Source organism: Rhinoraja longicauda, chromosome 40, assembly GCF_053455715.1.
Source record: "Rhinoraja longicauda isolate Sanriku21f chromosome 40, sRhiLon1.1, whole genome shotgun sequence".
NCBI classification, from domain to species: Eukaryota; Metazoa; Chordata; class Chondrichthyes; order Rajiformes; family Arhynchobatidae; genus Rhinoraja; species Rhinoraja longicauda.
The window spans coordinates 5,068,836-5,082,430 of NC_135992.1; the positions used below are offsets into that span (position 1 = coordinate 5,068,836).

Sequence of the window (13,595 nt, forward strand, 5' to 3'; positions counted from 1 at the left end):
CCCGCACGCCTTCGAAACGTGTGAGGAAACCGGAGCACCAGGAGAAAACCCACGCAGTCACGGGGAGAACGTGCAAACTCCATACTGACAGCACACACGGACAGGATCGAACTCGGGTCTCTGGCGCCGTGAGGCAGCAACTCTACCGCTGAGGCATTAATTGAAAGATGGAGACGTGAAGACAGGCCCTTCAGCCCCACCGAGTCCATGCCGACCATCGATCGCCTGCTCATACTAGTTCTACGTTACCCCACTTTCACATCCACTCCCCACAAACTGGGGGCAGTTTGTTTTACAATTAACCCATGAACCCGCACATGTTTGGGATGTGGGCGCGCCTGGTGGAAACTCACGCCGCCACAGGAAGAATGTGCAAACTACACACACACACACATACACACACACATACACAGACACACACACATCCAGACACACACACACACACACACACAGATACACACACACACAGACACACACACACACACACACACAGACACACACACACACACACACAGACACACACACACACACACAGAGACACACACACACAGACACACACACACACACACAGAGACACACACACACACACACAGAGACACACACACACACACACAGAGACACACACACACACAGACACACACACACACACACAGACACACACACACAGAGACACACACACACACACACACAGACACACACACACACAGAGACACACACACACACAGAGACACACACAGAGCCACACACACACACACACACACACAGAGACACACACACACACACACACAGAGACACACACACAGAGCCACACACACACACACAGAGACACACACACACAGACACACACACAGAGACACACACACACAGAGACACACACAGACACACACACACACACACAGACACAGAGACACACACACAGACACACACACATAGAGACACACACACAGACACACAGACACACACAGAGACACACACACACAAACACACATACACAAAGACACACACACACACACACAGAGACACACACACACACACAGACGCAGACACACATGCAGAGACACACACACACACAGACACACACAGACACACACGCAGAGACACACACACACACACAGACACACACGCAGAGACACACACGCAGACACACACACACACACACACACACACACACACACACACACACACAAAGACAGCGCCCGAAGTCGGGATCGAACTCGGGCCACTGGTGCTGCGATATGGCAGCTCTGCCCACTGTGCTGGGCGGCTAAAAATTCCCAAACGTCGCAAACTTCGGATGGATATTCCCAAAAAACAACCACACAAGGAACAAGTTTATTACAAATGCACTTTAATGACTTTGAGAGAACATTTACATAGAGGTGCTACACGCCCCCAGTTCGTGCTGGGGGGGTGTGTGTAGTCCTTACTCCAATATAAACACAATGTACCTCTAACTATACATAGGGAGCCGTATCTAACAATAGTTAAAAGGTTGAAGGGTTAAAAGTGGAGACAGTTTGGGTGGTCAATAGGGTTGCCATTTTGTCCCGTATTAGCCGAGACATCCCGAACACTGGGCTAAATTGGTTTGTCCCTTAGGCCAGGGAGGCACTGTAGACCCGGACACTGTAGGCCCGGGAGGCACTGTAGGCCCGGACACTGTAGGCCCGGACACTGTAGGCCCGGGAGGCACTGTAGGCCCGGACACTGTAGGCCCGGGAGGCACTGTAGGCCCGGACACTGTAGGCCCGGGAGGCACTGTAGGCCCGGCCACTGTAGGCCCGGGAGGCACTGTAGGCCCGGACACTGTAGGCCCGGGAGGCACTGTAGGTCCGGACACTGTAGGCCCGGGAGGCACTGTAGGCCCGGACACTTTAGGCCCGGGAGGCACTGTAAGCCCGGACATTGTAGGCCAAGGGGCCGCAGTAGGCCATGGCGCCGCCTAACGGAGGTTGCGTAGCAACCCGCTTCAAGCCCCGGGCGGCCGCCATTGGTGGAGCGGGAGCACGTGGCCACTGGCTGGGTGAAGGCACGCGGGGCGATGACGTCACCTTCGTGCCTTATTTGGGAGTGAGGAAGTTGGCAACCCTAGTGGTCAATTGTGACGTGGTAGAGGAGTGAGGGACAGTGGGTGGGGAGGAGGCAAGAGGAGGGAGAAGGGGAACCATTTCAGACATCTCCATGGCAACCAATGCATGTCACAAAATGGCAGCACCTTCATACAACCTACAATCAACCCCCCCCTCCCGGTTAGACCCAAAGCTACTCTCCACCGTTTAATCCCAGAGAACGTCCTTTACTTCCAACCCACACCCCTCAGAGTACTGGAATGGTTTAGTTTAGAGATACAGTTTGGAAACAGGCCCTTCGGCCCACCGAGTCTGTGCCGACCAGCGATCCCCACACATTAACACGCACTAGGGACAATTTCACATTTTCACACCAAGCCAATTAATCTACAAACCTGCCCGCCTTTGGAGTGTGAGGGGAAATCGAAGATCTCGGAGAAAAACCCACGCAGGTCAAGGGGAGAACGTACAAACTACGTACTGACAAGCAGCGTGGGCAGGATCGAACCCGGGGTCTCCGGCGCTGTGAGGCAGCAGCTCTACCCGCTGCGCCACCGTGCCGCCATGGGATGGTGTCCTCTTCAGCAACTCAGTCACACAAGGGGGTTCCACACCACTAGGGTACAAGACCTGGATTGAGTGGATGTGGAGAGGATGTTTCCACCAGTGGGAGAGTCTAGGGCCAGAGGGCACGGCCTCGGGATAAAAGGACGTACCTTTAGGAAGGAGATGAGGAGGAATTTATTTAGCCAGAGGGTGGTGAATCTGTGGGATTCATTGCCACAGACGGTTGTGGAGGCCAAGTCAATGGATGTTTTTAAGGCAGATATTGGCAAATACTTGATTAATACAGGTGTGGGGAGAAGGCAGGAGAATGGGGTTGAGAGGGAAAATAGATCAGCCATGATTGAATGGGGGAGGAGACTCGATGGGCCGTTTCAAAGGCCCACGCTGTCAAGGGGAGAACGTACAAACTCGTGGTCGGGATCGAACCCGGGTCTCCGGCGCTGTGAGGCAGCAACTCTACCGCTGCTCGTTTCCGGTAGGGATGAGGAAAGAGGAGGAGTGGCGGCTTGGGTAGATGGCAAACGGGCAGATGTGAACATCTGCAGAGGGGATGTACGAGGATGTTGCCAGGACGCTCGGTGAGGGGGCGGGTCTGAGCTACAGGGAGAGGTCGAGCAGGCTGGGACTCTGCTCCTTGGAGCGCAGGAGGATGAGGGGAGATCTTACAGAGGTGTACAAAATCACGAGAGGAACAGATCGGGTAGGCGCACTGCCCAGAGATGGGGAATCGAGGACCAGAGGACATAGGTTTAAGGTGACTGTTTCCGCGCTGTATCTCTAAACTAAACTCAGATACCTGGGTGAGATCGATGAGGGCTTAGAATCTCAACAGGATACAACGTGTACAAAAATGGATAGGATGGGAGATGCTGGTTTAAATGGAAGGTAGATGCTGGTTTAAATCGAAGGTAGACACAAAATGGTGGTGCAACTCAGCGGGTCAGGCAGCATCTCGGGAGAGAAGGAATGGGTGACGTTTCGGGTCGAGACCCTTCTTCAGACATGGGAATGGAAGAGACAGTGGAATGTTAAGACCACGGAGCATCACGGTTAGTTTAGCCCCCTTGTTTCGCTCTGCGCCCCTCTCTAAATCGAAGGCCCCCCTCTCTCGCCCTGGGTGGCACTGCCAACGATGGTCATGCATAATGCCAACTGCTCCAACGTTCTCCAGCGCCACGCCATTCGAGCAGGCACTCCAAGTCGAACCTTCACGGTGCCACCTCCGGTTGGCACAGGCCTCATCCAACCAGGGAACAATCACTTCCTCTACAAGATCTGGACCAAAGATACTAGAGGAGCAAGATGGACCACTCGACCCTAAAAACCGTAGCGCGTCACGACGCCATTTTAGTAGGCAGAAACTTGCAGAAACATTTAAAAATAAAAATAACAAAAATCTGTGAATTGACAGATGAGATATATTCTGCATTTTAATGGTATCATCACACATACTGTTCCCCCAAAACGCTGATTACACTGCGAGAGGCAGAGCGAACGGCGGGTTTTGCTTACTAAAATGGCGGACATCACGGCGGGTTTTGCTTACTAAAATGGCGGACGTTATGCTCCTTTGCGTACTACACTTCAGTAGAGGCGATTTCAACGGAGTGGTCCATCTTGCTCCTCTAGTATCTTTGATCTGCACATGATCAGCACCCATGGTCATTCCTTTCTTTCGGTGAAAGAGATGCTGCCCGTCCCGCTGAGTTACTCCGGCATTTTGCGCCCGTCTTTGGTTTTCAGCCGCTCCTTCCCGACCCGATCAATCTCCATAACGGGCGGCGGGCACTGAAACGCCGGAGCAACTCAGCGGGTCAGGCGGTCTCTGGAGAGAAAGAACCGGCAAGAGACCCTTCTTGAGACGGGAGTGAGAGAGAGAGCGAGAGATTGAGAGTCAGGGGGAGGGGCGAGACTGGAGGCGCGCAAAGAAAGGCGCAGGGGGACAAAGGGGACGAAAGGCCGGAGAGGAACGAATCTGGGCCTGCGCCGACGATCGGGGAAATGTAGAGCCTACAAGGGTCCATTGTTGGCTGTGGAAGAGGTGGTAACGAGAGGATACGAACAGTGAAACTAGGCGGGAACGACGGTGAAACTGGTCGGAGAGAAAACAAGTCTGTGGGAACGTGGGTGGGGAAGGTGGGGTGGGGTGGGGGGGGTGAAGATGGGGTTGTTGGCCTTCAATGGGATGAGGATGGAGTGAGGGTGGAGAATCTGCGGAACTCATTGCCACAGAGGCCGTGGGGGTCAAGTCAGTGGGCATTTTTAAAGCAGAGATAGATAGATTCTTGATCAGTGCGGGTGTCAGGGGTTACGGGGAGAAGGCAGGAGAATAGGGGTCAGGAGGGAGAGATAGATCAGCCGTGATTGATTGGCGGAGTAGACTCGATGGGCCGAATGGCCTAATTCTGCTCCTATCACTTCTGACCAGAGTGGGGGAGGGATGGAGAGAGGGGGGGGGGGGGTTTGCAAGGGTTAGCTAAAATTAGAGAAATCAATATTCATACCGCTGGGTTGTAACTTAAAATTTGGAATTAAAATTCAACCAGAGTCACAAGGTGGAACAATAAAACTCTCTAAAAGGTAGAAACAAAGTGCTGGGGTAACTCAGCGGGTCAGGCAGCATCTCTGGAGAAAAAGGATTGGCGACGTTTCGAGTCGGGACCCTCCTTCAGAAACTCGGACAGTCCGAAGAAGGGTCACTACCCGAAACGTCGCCCGTGGAACGAGCTGCCGGAGGAGGTAGTTGAGGCAGAGACTATCGCAACGTCTAAGGAACATTTAACCAGTGACGTAGATAGGACGGGTTTAGAGGGACATGTGCCAAACGCAGGTTGGTGGGACTAGTGCAGATGGGGCTTGTTGGTCGTTCGATTTATTTTAGATTTAGAGATACTGCGCGGAAACAGGCCCTTCGGCCCACCGAGTCCGCGCCGCCCAGCGATCCCCGCACATTAACACTATCCTACACCCACTAGGGACAATTTTTTACATTTACCCAGTCAATTAACCTACAAACCTGCACGTCTTTGGAGTGTGGGAGGAAACCGAAGGTCTCGGAGAAAACCCACGCAGGTCACGGGGAGAACGTACAAACTCCGTACAGACGGCGCCCGTAGTCGGGATGGAATCTGAGTCTCCGGCGCTGCATTCGCTGTAAGGCGGCAACTCTACCGCTGCGCCACCGTGCCGCCCATGTTGGGCCGAAGGGCCTGCTTCCACGCCGTATGAATCTGCGAGACGCGGTCTGACCCGCTGAGTTACTCCAGCACTTTGTGTCTATTTTTGGTGCAAAGCAGCATCTGCAGTTCCTTGCTTGGTCCTACTAATGAAACTCTCTCTGCAAGGCCTTGCACGCACCAACCCTTCCCAGGGTCTTTCACCCTCCCAATGGAATCTCCTGGACTGCACAAGATCATCAGGCCAAGTGCCTGCATGGAATGGATCTGAGTTGCCACGCCCATCAGTGCTAGAGTGTAGGAAGGAACTGCAGATGCTGGTTTACGCCGAAGACAAACGCAAACCCCTGGAGTAACTCAGCGGGGCGGGCAGCATCTCTGGAGAGAAAGAACGGGTGACGTATCGGGTTAAGACCCTTCCTCAGACTGAGAGTTGGGGAGTGGGGGGGGGGGACCTAGATGTAGGAAAAGATCCAGAACAAATCAGAGCCGGCACCCAAGACCAAGGAACAATGGATCCCACAATGGTCCATTGTTGGCTGTGGGAGAGGTGGATGCGAACAGTGGGACTGGCAGTGCGACTGGGGTGGGGGAGGGAAGGAGAGAGAGAGGGAATCCAAGGGTTAGTTGAAGTTAGAGAAGTCAATGTTCATACCGCTGGGGGTGTGTAAGCTGCCCAAGCGAAATACGAGGTGCTGTTCCTCCAGTGTGCGTTGGGCCTCACTCTGACAACGGAGGAGGCCCAGGACAGAGAGGTCAGTGTGGGAGTGGGAGTGGGAGGGGAGGGTTAAAGTGTTTGGCAACCGGGAGATGGTGAAGTTGGCTATTTCTCTGCTTTGGCCTCGTGCTTACACTGAGAGTGAAGACGCCAAGCTCCCAAACCAACAACTAGCCTTCCTGGAATTCCCGTTTTCCCGCGGAAGTGGATGGTCAAAACTCCAAAGGCAGCAGAACAAATCGTGTTCGGTGAACTTGTGACCCGTAGTGTCAAGTAGAGTCGGACCCGGGCTGGTCTCGGATCATCCCTCCTCCTCCTCCGACATTCCCCACACTCTCTCCGGCGCTCCCTTCCCGTCTCGCTTTTCCCCGCAAGGGTTTCCTTGTCGTCCGGGTTACAAAAAAATAAAGAATCATCGCTCGAGAAGTTTTCTTTCTCGAAGAGAGAGTGAGAGAGAGGTTCAAGCAGTCACCAAAACCCCTTGGTCTCCCGAGCTGTGGGCTAGTACCGCTGGGCCGAATGGCGGGTGTTGTTCCTGAGCGGGGGAGAGAGGGCGGGTGGTGAGGGGGAGGAGGGGGTTGAGGGGGATGGTGAGGGGGGGAGAGGGGATGGATAGGGGAGAGGGGTGAGGGTGGCTGAGGGGATGAAGGGCAGGGAGGGGATGGAGGGAGAGAGGGAGGGAGAGAATGGGGGAGGGGGAGAAAAAGGGGGAGGGGAAGGGAGGGAGGGGAAGGGAGGGAGGGAGGGAGGGAGGGAATGGGGGAGGGTAGAAAAGGGGGAGGGAGGGGAGAGGGGGGAGGGAGGGGAGAGGGGGAATGGAGGGGAGGGGTGAAGGAGAAAGGGGGGAGGGGAAGAAAAAGGGGGAGGGAGGGGAGGGAGGGAAGGGGAGTGGGGGATGGAGAGGAGGGGGGGAGGGATGGGGGAGGGAGGGAGGGGGGATGGAGGGGATGAAGGGGAGAGGGGGGAGGGGGGGAAGGGGAGAGGGGGAGGGGGGAATCTTCATCCATGCCAGTGTGTTGCTGAGTGTGAGGATGTGATGTCGGTCGGTCGGTCGGTCGGTCGGTCGGTCGGTCGGTGGTGTGGATGTCTGGAGCAGCGAGGGTCCGGGCCTTGGCTGGAGGTGAGGCCCAGTGTGGGGCTGGGCGAGGGTCTCACAGGAGGAGGCACGGACAGCCGCTGGAGTCGCGCTTGGAGGGCTTGGGCTGGGGGCTCGGCGGGCTCTCCAGCTCCTGGAACTTCCTGCGGCAGGAAACACAACGTCAGTGGGCCCCGGTGATGAGAGTCTTTGGCACCAACACAAGCCCCAGGGCCCACCTCCCCTCACCGGGCCCACGGCAGTACAATGCGGACATTTGCCATCGCTCTCTGAACCATGCATGCGTGTGGATGGTGTGCGTGCGTATGCGTGTGTGCGTATAGATGTGCGTGTGTGTGAAGGTGTGCGTGCGCGCGTGTGCATTTGTAGGTGTGTACGTGTGTGTGAGCAGGTGAGTGCGTGCATAGGTGTGTGTGTGCATGTGTGTGTAATTGTTAGTGTGTGTGCACATATATGCGTGTGTGTAGGTGTATGTGTATAGGCGAGTGTGTGTACATGTGTGTGTACATCTGCGTGTACACAGGTGTGTGTGCCGGTACGTGCGCGTATCCGTTTGCATGTGTGTGTGTGTGCTCGTATGTGTATGTGTGTGTGTGTGTATGCGTGTGTGTGTGTATGTGTGTGTGTGAGTGCACGTATGTGTATGTGTGTGTGCGCGTGTGTGTGTGTATGTGTGTGTGTGTGTGTATGTGTGTGTGCGCGTGTGTGTGTGTGTGCGTGCGTATGTGTGTATATGTGTGTGTGTGTGTGCGTATGTGTGTGTGTGTGTGCGCGTGTGTGTGTGCGTGTGCGTGCACATGCATGTGCGTCTCTAAAGCGTAAATTCAATTTTGACCATCGGTTGGAAAATGCACAGAATCACCGGGCAAGAAGCAGTGGCTTCAGAACCTCGTGGGTTTTCTCCGGGCGCTCCGGTTTCCTCCCACACTCCAAAGATGCGCAGGTTTGTGTGCTACTTGGCTTGATATCATTATAAATTGTCCCTAGTGTGTGTGGGATAGCACTAGTGTGCGGGGATCGCTGGTCGGTCCGGACTCGATGGGCCTGTTTCCGCGCTGTATCTCTCAAGTAAACTTAAATTGGCGTATTAACTGACTGACTAACGTCAGGCTGGCTAAAGAACTCACCGTATCCTCGATCTGGATTGTATTATAGTTATCTGAAAATGTAGTGTCTTAGATAATTTGGTGATCTTGTATTAGGCGGGCAGGCTACCATGGTTTTGAGTTTGTAAATATTATTTTATATCGTGATTGAATAAACTACCTTAGATTTTTTTCAATAAAATAACTCACCGTATAGCCCGCACCAAATTGTGAAACGCATTGTCTACATTTAACCGTATCTTCGCGGAAGCTTCCAGATAGGTGACTCTCAGCTGCCCAGCGAGATTGTCAGATTCCTCTTTCGTCACCTGCAAAACAAAGCAGTCGTTTAGTCATTTGGAAAATAGGTGCAGGAGGAGGCCACTCGGCCCTTCGAGCCACCACCGCCATTCAATGTTATCATGGCTGATCATCCACAATCAGTACCCCGTTCCTGCTTTCTCCCCTTACCCCCTGATTCCGTTAGCCCTAAGAGCTAAATCTAACTCCCTCTTGAAAACATCCAGTGAATCAGCCTCCACTGCCCTCTGTGGCAGAGAATTCCACAAATTCACAACTCTCCGGGTGAAGACGTTTTTCCTCATCTCAGTCCTAAATGGCCTACCCCTTAGAGAATAGACAATAGGTGCAGGAGTAGGCCATTCGGCCCTTCGAGCCAGCACCGCCATTCAATGTGATCATGACTGATCATTCTCAATCAGTACCCCGTTCCTGCCTTCTCCCCATACCCCCTGACTCCACTATCCTTAAGAGCTCTATCTAGCTCTCTCTTGAATGCATTCGGAGAATTGGCCTCCACTGCCTTCTGAGGCAGAGAATTCCACAGATTTACAACTCTCTGACTGAAAAAGTTTTTCCTCATCTCTGTTCTAAATGGCCTACCCCTTATTCTTAAACTGTGGCCCCTGGTTCTGGACTCCCCCAACATTGGGAAAATGCTTCCTGCCTCTAACGTGTCCAACCCCTTAATAATCTTATTCGTAAACTGTGACCTCTGGTTCTGGACTCCCCCGAACATCGGGAACATTTTTCCTGCATCCAGCCTGTCCAATCCTTTAAGAATTTTATATGTCTCTCGCTTCTAAATTCCAGTGATTACAAGCCCAGTCGACCCATTCTTTCAACATATGTCAGTCCCGCCATCCTGGGAATTAACCTGGTGAACCTACGCTGCACTCCCTCAATAGCAAGAATGTCCTTCCTCAAATGAGGAGAGAAAAACTGCACACAGTACTCCAGGTGCGGTCTCACCAGGGGTCTGTACAACTGCAGTAGGACCTCCTTGCTCCTTAACTCAAATCTTCTTGCCATGAAGGCCAACATGCCATTGGCTTTCTTCACTGCCTGCTGTACCTGCACGCTTACTTTCAGTGATTGATGTACAAGCACACCCAGGTCTCGTTGCACCTCCCCTTTTCCTAATCTGACACCATTCAGAAAATATTCTGCCTTGCTGTTCTTGCCACCCAAGTGTAGGCGATCCACTGTGTCACACCTTTCCACAGCGTGAACTGGATACAAGGCGATTGATGAATTAGGGGAACACTATATGCATTGTGCGGGCTGAAATCATTTGATTGGGAACTAGGGCAACATTTAAGTCATAGATATGTTAGGCTTACCTCCCGCGGAGCCTTGCGTAAGGTGGAAAGAGAAGTGTTGCTGTGCACGCGAACACAGAGTGGGAGCTCCGCCGTGGAGACCACGGGTGTAGCTCCATGGCGGGACCATGGAGGATCTTTGAGGCAGAGTCTGTGGGGGGGGGGAGCTCCGCCGTGGGGACAATGGGTGTAGCTCCATGACGGGACCATGGAGGATCTTTGAGGCAGAGTCTATGAGCGTGGGGGGGAGCTCCGCCGTGGAGACCACGGGTGTAGGTCCATGGCGGGACCATGGAGGATCTTTGAGGCAGAGACTATGAGGGTGGGGGGGGAGGGGGGGGGAGGGAGGGGAGAGCTCCGACGTGGAGACTACCGGGGTGTAGCTCCATGACAGGACCATAGAGAATCCTCGAGGCAGAGACTACGGGCATGGGGGGGAAGATCCGCCGTGGAGACGACAGGCAGAGTCTGTGGGCGTGGGGGGGGGGAGCTCCGTCGTGGAGACCAGGGGTGTAACTCCATGGCGGGACCATGGAGGACGTTTGAGGCAGAGTCTGTGGGCGTGGGGGGGAGCTCTGCCGTGGAGACCACTACGGCATCAGTGGACTTAGAGAATTGTTTCCATTAGTGCGCGTTTACAAAGGTCGGCTATCACGAAAGTCGGGGAGTCACGGACCTTTAAGAGACTGACAAGTGGGGAAAAAGAGCTGTCTTGGAGAGAAAAGGGGGGAAAAAACCCAAATGTTGTAACTCCCCCACCCCCCCCCCCCCCACCCCAGACGAGACTGACCTGCCTCTGGTGCTCGAGATCTGCCTTGTTCCCGATGAGGATCATCGGAAACTCATCCCGGTCCTTGACTCGCAGAATCTGCCGGTGGAACTTGCTGATCTCATCAAAGCTGCAACGCCAACAGGAGAGGGGAACAATAAATCATCTATCCCGGGGCCGCACGGTGGCGCGGCGGTAGAGTCGCTGCCTCACAGCGCCGGAGACCCGGGTTCCATCCCGACCACGGGCGCTGCCTGTACGGAGTTTGTACGTTCACCCCTTGGGTTTTCTCCGAGATCTTCGGTTTCCTCCCACACTCCAAAGACACGCAGGTTTGTCGGTTAATTGGTTCGGAACGAATGTAAAAGTTGTCCCTAATGTGTGTGTGTGTGTGTGTGTGTGTATGTGTGTGTGTGTGTGTGTGTGTGTATGTATGACTGTGTGTGCGTGCGTGTGTGAGTGTGCCTGCGTGCGTTTGTAAGTGTGTGTGTGTGTGTGTGTGTGCGTGTGTGCGTGTGTTTGTGTGTGTGTGTTTGTGTGTGTGTGTTTGTGTGTGTGTGTAGGGTAGTGTCAGTGTGCGGGGATCGCTGGTCGGTGTGGACTCGGTGGGCCAAAGGGCCCGTTTCTTCCGGCGCTGCATCTCTAAACTACACTGAACTGAACGTCACACTTGGAACAGGGGGTCGCCCAGTGGGGGTGGCCTCACCTTCCCCGGTCATTGATGGCAAAGACGAGGAGGAAGCCCTCCCCCGACCGCATGTACTGCTCCCTCATGGCCCCAAACTCCTCCTGGCCAGCCGTGTCCAAAACTGAAAGAGAACAGATGGAGAAACAGCGGTGAGAATGGGGAGCAACGGTGGCGGGTACGTGTGGGGAGGGTGGGTGGTGTACGCATTGAGTGTGGTATATGGGACAAGTGTGGTATATGGGACAGAGTGTGGTATATGGGACGTGTGTGGTATATGGGACAGGGTGTGGTATATGGGACAGGGTGTGGTATATGGGACAGTGTGGTATATGGGACAGTGTGGTATATGGGACAAGTGTGGTATATTGGACAGGGTGTGGTATATGGATTGAGTGTGGTATATGGGACAGAGTGCGGTATATGCATTGTGTGTGGTTTATGGATCGAGGGTGGTGGGTATATCAGTTCAGTTTATTGTCCTGAGGTACAGTGAAAAGCTTTTGTTGCGCGCTAACCCTGCCGGCAGAAAGACAATACGTGATTACAATTGATCCATTTACAGTGTGGAGATACATGATAAGGGAATAACGTTTAGTGCGAGGTAAAGCCAGCAAAGTCCGATCGAGGATAGTCCGAGGGTCCCCAATGAGGTAGATAGTAGTTCAGCACTGCTCTCTGGTTGTGGTAGGATGGTTCAGTTGCCCGATAACAGCCGGGAAGAAACTGTCCCTGAATCTGGAGGTGTGCGTTTCCACACTTCTGTACCTCTTGCCCGATGGGAGAGGGGAGAAGGGGGAGTGGCCGGGGGTGAGACTGGTCCTTGATTGTGCTGCTGGCCTTGCCGAGGCAGCGTGAGGTGTAGATGGTGTCGATGGAAGGGACCATCAGTCTGAAGAAGGGTCTCGACTCGAAACGTCACCCGTTCCTTCTCTCCAGAGATGCCGCCTGTCCCGCTGAGTTGGGGCGAGAGGGGGTGGGTATATGGGGCAAGAGGGGGTGGGTATATGGGACAAGAGGGGATGGGTATATGGGGCAAGAGGAGGTGGGTATAGGGGGCAAGAGGTGGTGGGTATATGGGGCAAGGGTGTGGGTATATGGGGCAAGGGGCTGGGTATATGGGGCGAGGAGGTGGGTATATGGGGTTTAGGGTGTGGGAATATAGGGCAAGAGGGAGGTATATGGGGCAAGAGGAGGTGGGTATATGGGGCAAGAGGAGGTGGGTATATGGGGCAAGACTGTGGGTATATGGGGCAAGGGTGTGGGTATATGCGGCACGGGGCTGGGTATATGGGGCGAGGAGGTGGGTATATGGGGTTTAGGGTGTGGGAATATAGGGCAAGAGGGAGGTATATGGGGCAAGAGGAGGTGGGTATATGGGGCAAGAGGAGGTGGGTATATGGGGCAAGACTGTGGGTATATGGGGCAAGGGTGTGGGTATATGGGGCACGGGGCTGGGTATATGGGGCGAGGAGGTGGGTATATGGGGTTTAGGGTGTGGGAATATAGGGCAAGAGGAGGGTATATGGGGCAAGAGGAGGTGGGTATATGGGGCAAGAGGAGGTGGGTATATGGGGCAAGACTGTGGATATATAGGGCAAGAGGAGGGTATATGGGGCAAGGGGGGGTGGGTATATGGGGCAAGGGGGGGTGGGTATATGGGGCGAGGGGGTGGGTAGATGGGGCAACTTGGTCGACCCATCCAATTTGAGTTGTGCCGATGTTGTGTGACTCTATGCCTAAAAGAGTTTTAGTATAGTCTAGTTTATTGTCACGTGTACCAGGCAACAGTGCAAAGCTCTTGTGTT

The 13,595-nt window shown here is 54.0% G+C and overlaps 1 protein-coding gene across 2 annotated transcripts in view; it reads right to left on the bottom strand.

Annotated features, from left to right (window-relative positions):
- Window positions 1-1,348: 1,348 nt before the first annotated feature.
- Window positions 1,349-13,595, bottom strand: part of LOC144611540 (ras-related protein R-Ras2-like) — a 102,887-nt gene continuing 90,640 nt past the window's right edge. For both annotated transcript variants that reach the window (XM_078430685.1, XM_078430686.1), the window contains exons 3-6: window positions 11,809-11,911; window positions 11,124-11,232; window positions 8,922-9,040; window positions 1,349-7,769 (exon numbers count right to left, since the gene is read on the bottom strand). In XM_078430685.1, the coding sequence (XP_078286811.1) occupies window positions 7,682-7,769; window positions 8,922-9,040; window positions 11,124-11,232; window positions 11,809-11,911 (419 nt within the window). In that variant the 3' untranslated portion in view covers window positions 1,349-7,681. The remainder of the gene's footprint in view (window positions 7,770-8,921; window positions 9,041-11,123; window positions 11,233-11,808; window positions 11,912-13,595) is intronic.